The sequence below is a fragment of the Salvelinus alpinus genome, chromosome 4 (genome assembly GCF_045679555.1).
Source record: "Salvelinus alpinus chromosome 4, SLU_Salpinus.1, whole genome shotgun sequence".
Classification (NCBI taxonomy): Eukaryota; Metazoa; Chordata; class Actinopteri; order Salmoniformes; family Salmonidae; genus Salvelinus; species Salvelinus alpinus.
In genome coordinates this window covers 35,471,438-35,485,615 of record NC_092089.1, presented here as the reverse complement: position 1 = coordinate 35,485,615, position 14,178 = coordinate 35,471,438, and the positions used below count along the sequence as shown (strand labels likewise).

The 14,178-nt window shown below is 45.9% G+C and overlaps 1 protein-coding gene across 2 annotated transcripts in view; it reads right to left on the bottom strand.

The window, feature by feature from the left end:
- Positions 1–235: 235 nt before the first annotated feature.
- Positions 236–14,178, bottom strand: part of LOC139573425 (transmembrane protein 145-like) — a 39,644-nt gene continuing 25,701 nt past the window's right edge. The window contains exons 5-16 of one of the 2 annotated variants that reach the window (XM_071396846.1): positions 14,061–14,162; positions 11,523–11,607; positions 11,020–11,091; positions 9,616–9,684; positions 9,154–9,234; positions 7,746–7,824; positions 6,030–6,123; positions 5,065–5,237; positions 4,621–4,741; positions 3,612–3,800; positions 2,942–3,002; positions 236–1,569 (exon numbers count right to left, since the gene is read on the bottom strand). In XM_071396846.1, coding sequence (XP_071252947.1) covers positions 1,550–1,569; positions 2,942–3,002; positions 3,612–3,800; positions 4,621–4,741; positions 5,065–5,237; positions 6,030–6,123; positions 7,746–7,824; positions 9,154–9,234; positions 9,616–9,684; positions 11,020–11,091; positions 11,523–11,607; positions 14,061–14,162 — 1,146 coding nt within the window. In that variant the 3' untranslated portion in view covers positions 236–1,549. Of the gene's footprint in view, positions 3,003–3,611; positions 3,801–4,620; positions 4,742–5,064; positions 5,238–6,029; positions 6,124–7,745; positions 7,825–9,153; positions 9,235–9,615; positions 9,685–11,019; positions 11,092–11,522; positions 11,608–14,060; positions 14,163–14,178 lie in introns of both variants that reach the window. The other variant, XM_071396845.1, reaches the window with a different exon arrangement.

Sequence of the window (14,178 nt, the reverse complement as noted above, 5' to 3'; positions counted from 1 at the left end):
ACTACTTGCCAAAATTGCCCCAAACCTATTGCAATTACATTCAATTGGACCGGCTCTCCGTTCTCCTTTGCCACTTGCCTGTAAGCGCTCCAATTGTGAGGTTCCAGAAAAGTAATTGTACTGTACCAAGATGGAGTAGGTGTTTTGGACGAATGCCCTTGCCCTTCTACATCACATAAAAATAACTCATACACATTCACACTGTGGCCAAGGTATGAAAGAAACAGACAAGGCCTCTAGTAAAACCAACCATTTTAATTTGGCAAAAAGTGTATGTACAGCATATTCAGAATATCCTAATTTGACACCATTAAAATGCATTCATTTCGAACAGTGCTTCAGTAATGTGCTCTTAACCAGACCTCTCTAAATACCCAGGAAGCTGTGCTGTTGTCTGTCATGCATATAAAACCCTCTCACCCCTCTCCCTTTGCTCTTCCACTTGTGTCTGTGTATAATAGACAAATACCATAGATAAGTTGATCATGCAGCTTGTTGTACAGGATGACTGGAACCTGTCTGTCAACATCTATTCAGTCAAGTAATGGCATCCGTAACCATGGACAACAGTGGACTGTAATGGCAATAGAGACACATATATATACGCCTACAGAGACAACCTTTAGAACACCAGAACAATCTAATTCAAGTATCATTCTTTTTTACAGACTACATTATACCTTTGACTGTATGTTCTCATGTACATAACATGTGCGGTACCAGTCTGACCAACCCAAGCCTACTCCAGACATTGTCTTTCTGTAGTAAAGGGCTATTAATTAAACCATTAGAAACAGTCAATTAACCACCATTCTTTACCCCACACCTTTTTTTTACAGATTGGATTAAAAATGATTAAAGAGACTTGCATGTTTCATATTCAGATATTAACAAGTTATTCAAAAAAATATGTAATTGATGACTTCCATTTCTTAGAACAGGTGGTAAATTGGCCTTGACACAGTCTTATGAATAGCCCCTCCCTCCCTTACATTGATATCATTAGGCTATTTAATCAACTTAATATTATTCAGATAATGTACATTTTTTAAATGTCTGATAATGACAGTTGATGACATTGATTAATATGAACATATCTACAGGTAACATTTGTATATTTGATACCGGAATATCATTGGATGTAGAGTGTGGATACGTATAATTCAGATAAAAGCGCTATTCAAAGTCACTTTGAAATAAATGGCGGAACAGAAAAACTAAGAGAAGGGGAACATTAAAGTGCTTCATGCAGGACAAACAGGACGTTGGTGCTACTACTTTCACAGTTACTCTTAAAAGGTTTGCTTAAGTTGTTTATGGGCGCAGGACTTTTCATGTTCAGGAAGAACTACTGTTCCTACTTATGGATAAACAACAATGAGGCCCTCACACAGTATCAGATCAGATGTACAACTTCACTGAGGGAAACGGCCATACATACAGACATGTACAGGTTTGACATGACATCATTACATACTAGTCGGGGGGGGGGGGGGGGGTGATTGTGAAGTTAGTTCATATCCTCGCTGGACAACCTTCCCTCCTTAAATCATGTGTCAAGGATGGAGGCTGAAATTGAAAGTAAAACAAGCTATAAGTATGATTTCTATGTAAAATAAATATAAAAATAAACTTTAAAACCACCCCTTTCCTTGTGCTCTATTGCATTAATACATTCACCAAGGTCTACATACATCAAGGAATAACATTCAGAGCAAGCTAATATCTTGCACTGCATTGAAAACTGAACAGTAGTATTCGGAGTTAAAACAGTTGTCTGTGGACAGTATGACATAAGGTTCCAATAGAAATCCAGAAGAAGTGACATTAGCACCTCGGAAGCCTATATGGTATGTAATATACACAGTTATTGTATAGTAGTTTGGTACAACAGGCACACGCACTGTATGAGCACATGGAGTATAATCAGTTTAGAGACAGGGAGTACACTGCTTGTTTTAGCAGTACCTCGGGTCCACAGTAAACTGAACATTGTACACTTAAACATCAGTATATCAATCCTATAGCCTGGAGCAATCAACATATATAAGAATATAAATCATCCCAACATATTCTATATGGAGAAATTCTATATTTTGTGTTAACATCTGTCAAACATGAAGAAAAAAAACATGAATGTATGTTTCAGGGTGTGAGTGAATATTTTACTCTTGTACAATGTAATGGCATGAGAATTACAATGGTCACAGCATCACTTGGAATTCGACAATGTGGGGGGAAAAACATCCCTTTTGTAATATAAACTCTGCAACTATTTTAGAGTAATGGTAACTCATTCTCTTCAGCTATTTACACGTTTCCCTCAGCCCCTCCATTGATGCCTTATAAATTCTTGAATAAAAGTGTTCATAGGAGTTTTGTTCAGTCTCCACTGTGCACTCCTATCATTCTATTGGTCAGGCTACATCCACTCTGTCATCTCTCCCTCCTGGTGCCTCTCTCCCTGCTCATGTTCAAATATTTATTGCTTCTTTTTTCTTTTACAAGCTCAGCACTTTAACTCACAGCCATTTCCTCTTCTTTATTCAGCTCTTTTCCCATTCAGAGGTGAAAATGGGACGTTTAGGACTTCCATTCCACATGCCTGCTTATAATGACTTCCCCTTCTCTTCCTCCTTGTATCCATTCCTCCTTCCCTTGTGGCTATACATAGCTTGACCTGTTTTCTATACTACCTGATCTTCCTCCACCTCCCTCTCGATCTTTCTCTCAGTGTCCCTCTTTCTTTCTCTCTGTCTGTCTCATGCCTTGGTGCCCATGCCCCCTCCCCCCTGCATGCTAAAGTACTCGGTGAAGTGGGAGGGGAGTCGTGGAGGGGGAGGAGGGGAGTGGGCGGAGAGGCAGGGGGGCATGGGGGGAGGGAGTGGGGGGAAGGTGGGTAACGACAGGTCGGCCGTGGTGGTGATGATCTTATGCTCACTGTTCCTCTGCACTTCCTGTCCCTTCCGGGCCACCGTCTCCTCCACCGTCTTCACTGGGCCCTAAGAGAGAGAGAGAGGTAAAGGTTGAAAGGTTAAAGGTCAAGCTGGGTTGTATTTGTCACAATATCAGTTACCACATCCTTCTCTGACAACTTCCTCTGTGCTCTAACACCTCTGGAGTGTTACAGGTTACAGGGACTATATCACCTCTGGAGTGTTACAGGTTACAGGGACTATATCACCTCTGGAGTGTTACAGGTTACAGGGACTATATCACCTCTGGAGTGTTACAGGTTACAGGGACTATATCACCTCTGGAGTGTTACAGGTTACAGGGACTATATCACCTCTGGAGTGTTACAGGTTACAGGGACTATATCACCTCTGGAGTGTTACAGGTTACAGGGACTATATCACCTCTGGAGTGTTACAGGTTACAGGGACTATATCACCTCTGGAGTGTTACAGGTTACAGGGACTATATCACCTCTGGAGTGTTACAGGTTACAGGGACTATATCACCTCTGGAGTGTTACAGGTTACAGGGACTATATCACCTCTGGAGTGTTACAGGTTACAGGGACTATATCACCTCTGGAGTGTTACAGGTTACAGGGACTATATCGGACCTTAGTATCAGTTCCCTCCTCAGACCATACATCCACTCACCGACTGGATGGAGAACAGTTCTGTGAAGTTGGGCTGGGAGTCGCCCAGGAAGGAGCTGTTCCCATAGGCGTGGTGGGGGAAACTCTCACTCGCCACACCCGCCTTCGGACTAGACAGCAGGATCCCGATCTGAGAGGTCCGCACGTGGTACGGGAAGTTCTTATTGGCCGCAGAGGGCCGTGTGATAGCCTGTGGCGAGGCAAGGAGGGGGGGAAAGGGGATGGATGGGAGGAATGTATCATATTCAGAATATTGCCTGTTGCCTGTACAAATATTACCCTGTATTCTCCATACACTGATACACATTTCTGCACATATAAGAACAGAACAGTATGTGTGTGAATGTGTCACTGACAAAGGACAGAGAGGCTCAGTCTGGTACAGAAGTCTGGGACAGAGGCTCAGTCTAGTATAGAAGTCTGGGACCGAGAGGCTCAGTCATGTACAGAAGTCTGGGACCGAGAGGCTCAGTCTGGTATAGAAGCTGGGACCGAGAGGCTCAGTCTGGTACAGAAGTCTGGGACCGAGAGGCTCAGTCTGGTACAGAAGTCTGGGACCGAGAGGCTCAGTCTGGTACAGAAGTCTGGGACAGAGGCTCAGTCTAGTATAGAAGTCTGGGACCGAGAGGCTCAGTCTGGTATAGAAGCTGGGACCGAGAGGCTCAGTCTGGTACAGAAGTCTGGGACCGAGAGGCTCAGTCTAGTACAGAAGTCTGGGACCGAGAGGCTCATTCTGGTACAGAAGTCTGGGACAGAGAGGCTCAGTCTGGTATAGAAGTCTGGGTTTGGGAGGATACTAACGCAGAGGCCAATGAGGACAGAGAGATATGACTCACAGATATTAAAAGAGAGGCGAGTGTGTGCGTGCCTGCGTGTGGAGGGCAGGGGGTTACTAACGAGGCGGGCGAGGAGGTCTTCGAGATAATTAACGTCAACAGTGAGGCAGTGTGTGTATGTGTGCGCACATGCATGCCTGTGTGTGAGTGTGTAGAGAGATGAAGGGTACTAACGAGGAATACGATGTGAGCATAGAGGTGGATTCCCAGTTGGATGCCGTTGACGATCTTCTCCCGTGCCCAGCGAGGGATGCCAAAGTTAGCTATCAGAGCCATGACGGGCACCGCGAAAAACCTGCCAGAGGGAGAGAGAGGAGAGAGAGTTAATGAGGGAGAGAGATTAAGAGAGAGAGAGGAGAGAGAGATAGGGAAGGGGGAGATTGAGATATGTAAATGAAGGAGGAGAAAAAAAGGAATATGGTGGAATAGTGACAAAAGGAAACGAGAGGGAGAGGCGGAAGAGTGAGGACAGATTTAAGACGAGCAAGCGAGAAGTGGAAAAATAAGGGAGACGGGGAGTTTATTGGGTACAATGATTTTTAGGGGATGAAGTTGATGAACCTGACAGAGACAAACTGCATGCAGAGAGTGAAGGGTTGTAGGGCGATGTCCTCTCACCAGAGTGTGTATGCCGTGAAGAAGGGGATGTAGAAGGGTTGTTTCTCAGGGTAGTGTTTGAGGGAGATCAGGACGGCGTAGCAGAACCACACGTAGGCCAGCAGCTGGAGACCCATCAGACCGTAGCCCGCCGGGCTGTCATATGCATACAGAACTTCACCTGGGTCAAAGAACTGAGACACAAACACACTTACAACGTCATACAACCACTCTAATGGACCGCACCCTACTAATCAACCTACTAACTTTACCCTCAAATAGCAGAGAGGTGTATTACAATACGTTCCCCAGCATGTGTTGTAACAGCCTGTGGTTTGCTGACATGTTGGGATGTGAAATCTACTCGTTTTTGTTGGTGAGTGTGTCTACAAGTGTGTGCGTATGTGTACACATGTATGTATGTGTGTTTGTGTGTGTCCGCATCATTGACACTTCTCTACAACTGGGTCATTGACAGTGCCTCTGCTTGCGGGCTATGTATTCAGTTTCACAGGCCAGAGACTTGATATCATTGGTCAAACAGGGTTACCCTCGGTCGTCCCCTGTATTATGTATGTACAGGCCCAGTGCTAGGCACCGACAGGCTGGGTAAGATACTCCTATCCCTGTATACTACAGTACATCAGGAGTAGGCCCCTTTAATTTCACCTTTATCTTACCAGGAAGTCCCATGATATGTGAACCTCATTTCAAAGAGGGACCCATCCTAAATTATAGTAGAGCACATTTTACACTTGTAATGGAGTTGATTCTGTGATCCATGCTCGGCTGATGAGTAACCGTGCCCGAGACCTGAAGACTAGCTCCTAGAGCTAATACCTAGGCTTCAACTCAGTAGGCTAACATAGTGTTGTGGGACACAGGAATCCCCGGTTGAAACTTAGACCGTCATACACTGGTCCTTCACGTATAGCATGGACAGTAGGAGTGTAGCAGCAGCAGTTCTGTAGTGTAGACTGCAGTACCTCTGCCTCGTATATGAAGAGGATGATATAGGTGACGGTGTAGACTGTCATGTAGATGGACAGCTTGACAGAGCCACTGTGGCTGATCCTCGCCCTGACAGAAACGGATACACACAGGGGGGTTAGCTTTCACACAGACAGATGAATACACACACACTCACACTCTCCTCCTGCAAACAGAGATGGATTTCCTCACCCATGTATGCACACACACACACACACACTCACACACACGGTTGGCCACATATTCCCTCTTTATGGTGCAGTGTAGTCAGACAGCTTATCTAAATGGCTATTCATCACCACATTTCAGAGATGTAGCAATAATGACAAAGTCTGCTCTAATAAAGTCATAGCTACTATACTGTATGAGATAGTGAGAGGGAAAGGGAGAAAGACAGAGGGCAATGAGAGAGGAGCAGAATGGGAAGAGAAAGAGAAACAGGGAAACTAGAGTGAGAGCAAGTGAGAAAGACAGAGAGAGACTGAGCTACTGGTACGAGTTAGAAGGAGTGAGACAGAAAGAGACTGGGCTACTGGTACGAGTTAGAAGGAGTGAGACAGAGAGAGACTGGGCTACTGGTACGAGTTAGAAGGAGTGAGACAGAGAGAGACTGGGCTACAGGTTCGAGTTAGAAGGAGTAAGACAGAGAGAGACTGGGCTACTGGTACGAGTTAGAAGGAGTAAGACAGAGAGAGACTGGGCTACTGGTGCAAGTTAGAAGGAGTAAGACAGAGAGAGACTGGACTACTGGTACGAGTTAGAAGGAGTAAGACAGAGAGAGACTGGGCTACTGGTACGAGTTAAACGGAGTAAGACAGAGAGAGACTGGGCTACTGGTACGAGTTAAACGGAGTAAGACAGAAAGAGACTGGACTACTGGTACGAGTTAAACGGAGTAAGACAGAGACTGGGCTACTGGTACGAGTTAAACGGAGTAAGACAGAGAGAGACTGGGCTACTGGTACGAGTTAAACGGAGTAAGACAGAAAGAGACTGGGCTACTGGTACGAGTTAAACGGAGTAAGACAGAGAGAGACTGGGCTACTGGTACGAGTTAAATGGAGTAAGACAGAAAGAGACTGGGCTACTGGTACGAGTTAAACGGAGTAAGACAGAAAGAGACTGGGCTACTGGTACGAGTTAAACGGAGTAAGACAGAAAGAGACTGGGCTTCTGGTACGAGTTAAACGGAGTAAGACAGAAAGAGACTGGGCTACTGGTACGAGTTAAATGGAGTAAGACAGAGAGAGACTGGGCTACTGGTACGAGTTAAACGGAGTAAGACAGAAAGAGACTGGGCTACTGGTACGAGTTAAATGGAGTAAGACAGAAAGAGACTGGGCTACTGGTACGAGTTAAACGGAGTAAGACAGAGAGAGACTGGGCTACTGGTACGAGTTAAACGGAGTAAGACAGAGAGAGACTGGGCTACTGGTACGAGTTAAACGGAGTAAGACAGAGAGAGACTGGGCTACTGGTGCAAGTTAGAAGGAGTAAGACACAGAGAGTAGCTGGAGGATTTAATCCTGAGACACACTGTAATGAAGCAGTGAACCTATCAACCAGACAAGCAGTTAGACTGACATGTCCCCTAGGGTAGAGGGTGTTATTAAGGCTGGGTCAGCTACTGTAGCTCTGACCCTGAGACCATAGGTGAGACGGCCTGAGATCAGACACAGTGTGAGAGACATACACAAAAACACACTCCCTACCTGGTGACAGTGAAGCCTTTCCCCAGCAGGATCAGCATCAGCAGGAACACCAGGAAACTGACAGAGAACAGTAATTTCCCTGGAGAGAGAGAGAAAGAAAGAGAGAGAGAGAGAAAGAGAGAGAGAGAGAGAGAGAGAGAGAGAGAGAGAGAGAGAGAGAGAGAGAGAGAGAGAGAGAGAGAGAGAGAGAGAGAGAGAGAGAGAGAGAGAGAGAGAGAGAGAGAGAGAGAGAGAGAGAGAGAGAGAAAGAGAAAGAGAGAAGAAAATGAGAACCCCACAGAGAGTGAAAGAAAGGTTACTGTAAGTAGGTTATAGTATCTGAATTTGTAACATCATACCAGAACCTGAAATCAGGTCACTCACTCACTCACTCCAGCACACGCTCACACACACTTGCAACACACACCCAAATAAGGATACACTCATCCTCTCGTGTGCCACTGCATGGGTTGTGTGGGAAAGTTTCTGCATTACATCCTTTATCAGGGTGTTTCTGCATTACATCCTTTATCAGGGTGTTTCTAGATTATATCCTTTATCAGGGTGTTTCTGGATTACATCCTTTATCAGGGTGTTTCTGGATTACATCCTTTATCAGGGTGTTTCTAGATTATATCCTTTATCAGGGTGTTTCTGGATTACATCCTTTATCAGGGTGTTTCTGGATTACATCCTTTATCAGGGTGTTTCTGGATTACATCCTTTATCAGGGTGTTTCTGGATTACATCCTTTATCAGGGTGTTTCTGGATTACATCCTTTATCAGGGTGTTTCTGGATTACATCCTTTATCAGGGTGTTTCTGGATTACATCCTTTATCAGGGTGTTTCTAGATTATATCCTTTATCAGGGTGTTTCTGGATTACATCCTTTATCAGGGTGTTTCTGGATTACATCCTTTCATCAGGGTGTTTCTGGATTACATCCTTTATCAGGGTGGTTCTGGATTACATCCTTTATCAGGGTGGTTCTGGATTACATCCTTTATCAGGGTGTTTCTGGATTACATCCTTTATCAGGGTGTTTCTAGATTACATCCTTTATCAGGGTGTTTCTGGATTACATCCTTTATCAGGGTGTTTCTGGATTACATCCTTTATCAGGGTGTTTCTGGATTACATCCTTTATCAGGGTGTTTCTAGATTACATCCTTTATCAGGGTGTTTCTACATTACATCCTTTATCAGGGTGTTTCTAGATTACATCCTTTCATCAGGGTGTTTCTGGATTACATCCTTTATCAGGGTGGTTCTGGATTACATCCTTTATCAGGGTGGTTCTGGATTACATCCTTTATCAGAGTGTTTCTAGATTACATCCTTTATCAGGGTGTTTCTGGATTAAATCCTTTATCAGGGTGTTTCTGCATTAGATCCTTTATCAGGGTGTTTGTGATGATCATGCTCACCCATTATCTTGAGACTGCCGTTGCCCACTCCATCTCTGGCATACAGGCCCCAGTAGATACAGTGGAACAGAAGGCTGACAACTGAGGGGAGGAGGAGGGAGGAGGAGGGAGGAGAGGGAGAGAAAGAGAGAGGGATATTTCACTGTTCTGCACTGCAGAGCTGCATATAGCAGCAGCAGTCCTACCCTACACAGAGATAGGGAGCTATCTGTATGGTGCTGAAGCAGTGGTTAATATCTATGATAATCAGAAGGAGTCATTACCATGTCTGAGATGCCAACAACTGCAGTGTGTGAGTCAGATTGTGATGCTGCTGCAATCGGCCGCCTGTGTGTGTGTGTGTGTGTGTGTGTGTGTGTGTGTGTGTGTGTGTGTGTGTGTGTGTGTGTGTGTGTGTGTGTGTGTGTGTGTGTGTGTGTGTGTGTGTGTGTGTGTGTGTGTGTGTGTGTGGTCCACACTCACCTTCTACACCAGCCGCAGTCATAAACATCTTATATGTCGTATGGAGAAGCTGCCTTCCCTTCAGATTATCTAGGAGAGATAGAGAAAGATAGAGAGCGAGAGACAAATAAAGAGATATATGACGAGGAGAGAGATATGAAGAGAGAGAGAGAGAGAGACAGATGAAGATGAGAGAGATATGAAGAGGAGCGAGAGAGAGAGCCAGATGAAGAGGAGAGAGATATGAAGAGGAGCGAGAGAGAGAGACAGATGAAGAGGAGAGAGATATGAAGAGGAAAGAGAGAGAGATGAAAAGGAGAGAGATATGAAGAGGAAAGAGAGAGACAGATGAAGAGGAGAGAGATATGAAGAGGAAAGAGAGAGACAGATGAAGAGGAAAGAGAGAGACAGATGAAGAGAGAGATATGAAGAGGAGCGAGAGAGAGAGACAGATGAAGAGGAGAGAGATATGAAGAGGAAAGAGAGAGACATGAAAAGGAAAAGAGAGCGGTGGGTTAGAGGGTAAAGATGCAGTGACAGAGACACAAAAACAGAGATGGCAATGTAAAGAGAAGGATAGAGAATGAGAGAGAGGGGAGTGGTGTATTAGGCATTAGTATGTGCAGCAGTAGTCTGTGTGTTTGTAGACACATGGGCTGTATTATCTGAGGAGATACTCTCCATATTGTAACTCTGTCACATCTGCCTTCCCTTCATCTGCCCCACTTTACTTTCCCCAGCTGGTTTCTACATGTTCAGCCCTAATGACAAGTTCCTCCACTCCTCCACCAGAGAGGGGCCACCTTCCCTCATTCCAGAAAGACATGCCCCCATGACTCCATAATGACAAGCTCTATTCCTCTACTCTTTGTCTTCATTACAGAAAGACATGCCCCCATGACTCCATAATGACAAGCTCTATTCCTCTACTCTTTGTCTTCATTCCAGAAAGACATGCCCCCATGACTCCATAATGACAAGCTCTATTCCTCTACTCTTTGTCTTCATTCCAGAAAGACATGCCCCCATGACTCCATAATGACAAGCTCTATTCCTCTACTCGTTGTCTTCATTCCAGAAAGACATGCCCCCATGACTCCATAATGACAAGCTCTATTCCTCTACTCGTTGTCTTCATTCCAGAAAGACATGCCCCCATGACTCCATAATGACAAGCTCTATTCCTCTACTCTTTGTCTTCATTCCAGAAAGGCAGGCACTTTTCACACCCCTTCCCTCCTCCCAGAAAGGACTAGCACTTAAGGCTAGTGTAATTCTGACGTTTGGTGCATTGATGCATTAATGCCAATGTGACATTTGTGTGAAGATGGGAGTTAAGAGCAGAGATCTCAGGTTAGGATTGGCTGCTAAGTGCTTTTCTGGTGTCAGGAAGACGTGATCTGATCTTGTTCCTCAGGCACTTACAGGCAAAATAACATGAGAGGATGAAGACCAGGGAGAAGATAACCAGGAATGTGATGTCAGTTTCCAGGATCCCTGAGAATAGAGGCATGCGGTTAGGGAGAGGTAGAGAGAGGTAGAGAGAGGTAGAGAAATGGAGTGCGAAAGCAAGAGAGAGAGAGAGAAAGAGCGAGAGAGAGAGAAATGGGGAGCGAAAGTGAAAGAGAGTGAGAGGCAGATAGAGGGTGTGAGATGGTGATGAGAGAGGGGGAGGGAGAGGAACAGAGAGAGCGACAGAAAGAGAGAGGTCATTAGAACATCAGAATAAGAGTAGCTTAATATTGCCATTTTCTAAACTGCGTCCATTTTCCTTTTTACCCATTCTGCTCATGTTAATCCATCATCATTAATTCATTCATCCTTTCCTTCGTTATAATAATTTGTTCATTTTAATATGCTTTATTGGCCGTGTTAAATAGTGTTGGACGAGCCATTAACGTTCATTCTGTAATCTGTGTCGTTCTCACCAAACTCGTCTGCAGAGAAATGCTGTGTCCAGAAAGACTGGCCATTGGTCAGCTTCATCTCATACTCCAGCTGCAAACCTTCCCCCTGTGAGACAGAGACGGAGAGGGAGAGACAGAGGATGAGAGTGGAGAGTTAGATGGAGCGACAGTGAGCGCACAAAGAGCTAATTTCACAGAGAGGAGTTCAAAGCCTCTGGAGTTTGTGTTGTTGTGCTGTAAGTGAGAGAAAAAAACCTTTGATATCATCTGCCAGCCAAGACTCGATCTCAGTACCTTCATCAGAAGAATGAGGAGCATGAACTGTGTACTGTCACAAAATCAATGCTAGCCAGGCAGGACTGGGAGAGAAGGAGAGAGAACTTGAGACAGAACAGTGAGAGGAGACAGGCAGGACTGGGAGAGAAGGAGAGAGACAGAGAGCAGTGTGAGGAGACAGGCAGGACTATGAGAGAAGGAGAGAGACAGAGAGCAGTGAGAAGAGACAGGCAGGACTGGCAGAGAAGGAGAGAGAACTTGAGATAGAACAGTGAGAGGAGACAGGCAGGACTGGGAGAGAAGGAGAGAGACAGAGAGCAGTGAGAGGAGACAGGCAGGACTGGGAGAGAAGGAGAGAGACAGAGAGCAGTGAGAAGAGACAGGCAGGACTAGGAGAGAAGGAGAGAGACAGAGAGCAGTGAGAGGAGACAGGCAGGACTGGGAGAGAAGGAGAGAGACAGAGAGCAGTGAGAAGAGACAGGCAGGACTGGGAGAGAAGGAGAGAGAACTTGAGATAGAACAGTGAGAGGAGACAGGCAGGACTGGGAGAGAAGGAGAGAGACAGAGAGCAGTGAGAGGAGACAGGCAGGACTAGGAGAGAAGGAGAGAGACAGAGCAGTGAGAAGAGACAGGCAGGACTAGGAGAGAAGGAGAGAGACAGAGAGCAGTGAGAGGAGACAGGCAGGACTGGGAGAGAAGGAGAGAGACAGAGAGCAGTGAGAAGCGACAGGCAGGACTGGGAGAGAAGGAGAAAGAGAGAGCAGTGAGAAGAGACAGGCAGGACTGGGAGAGAAGGAGAGAGACAGAGAGCAGTGAGAGGAGACAGGCAGGACTGGGAGAGAAGGAGAGAGACAGAGAGCAGTGAGAGGAGACAGGCAGGACTGGGAGAGAAGGAGAGAGACAGAGAGCAGTGAGAAGAGACAGGCAGGACTGGGAGAGAGACAGAGAGCAGTGAGAAGAGACAGACAGGACTGGGAGAGAAGGAGAGAGACAGAGCAGTGAGAGGAGACAGGCAGGACTGGGAGAGAAGGAGAGAGACAGAGAGCAGTGAGAAGAGACAGACAGGACTGGGAGAGAAGGAGAGAGACAGAGAGCAGTGAGAAGAGACAGACAGGACTGGGAGAGAAGGAGAGAGACAGAGCAGTGAGAGGAGATGAAGTGACACAGAGAAAGAAGGCCAGAGTAAAGGAGAGATTCAAAGTGGGTGAACAAGAAAGAGTAAGAATGAGAGAAAGAGGTGAAGAGAAAGACAGAGAGAGTGACAGACGCTCCAGAGAGAGTAAGAAATGAGAGAGGGTGGAAGGCGTGTATTATATTGGCAGTGTGCAGGCGAGGTAAGGCTGGGCGAGACGGGGAGAGTCCCTGGGGCCATGTGGGCCGGAGACAGAGCTTTAGCTTCAGTCCTACACCATTAGGCATCATGTCCGTCAACAGCCCTCCACTTGCTGCCGTGACAATACAACACACTCTCCAGGAAAAATCCGCTTTAATCCTGTCTGTCCCTCTTCACAAACACTCACTCTCTACTAACATCACAACACTGCCAGTCAGTGTGTAGATACACTGGCCCTGCCACCACACATACACATACAGATGCAGACACTTGCGACACACACTTGTGCATCTATATACACACACAAAAGCATGCAAGCACGCATACAGACAAGGTCTACACTGAGTATACCAAACATTAGGAACACCTTCCTAATATTGAGTTGCACCCTCAGCCAACCCCCCCCCCTCTCAATTCGTTGAGGCATGGACTCTACAAGGTGTCGAAAGCTTTCCACAGAGATGCAGGCCCAAGTTGACTCCAATGATTCCCACAGTTGTGTCAAGTTGGCTGGATGTCTTTAGGGTGGTGAACCATTCTTGATACACACGGGAAACTGTTGAGCGTGAAAAACCCTGCACAATAAATTTTCGCCTTCTGAATGGCACACAATCCATGTCTCAATTGTCTCAAGGCTTAAAAATCCTTTAACCCGTCTCATCTGCTTCCTCTACACTGATTGAAGTGGATTTAACAAGTGACATCAATAAGGGATCATAGCTTTCACCTGGATTCACCTGGTCAGTCTGTCATGGAAAGAGCAGGTGTTCTTAATGTTTTGTACACTCAGTGTATGTCAATCTGTGAGTGTATTTGTTATGTGTGTGTGTGTGGGGGGGGTGTGGGGTGGGGGGTGGGGGTTGTGTGTATACGTGTGCGGGCGGTGTGTGTCAGAGTAACAATGTCGGTGTGCGCTAGCCATCAGTGAGAAGTGAAAGGTCAGTGCTCACCCCACACTTGCTGAGAGCGATGTACCACCATCTCTCCCTCACCGAGCGGAAACTACGACCTCCCACACAACTCAGCACCTCCTCATCTCCCTCTCCTTCCACCTTAAAGACAGAGACA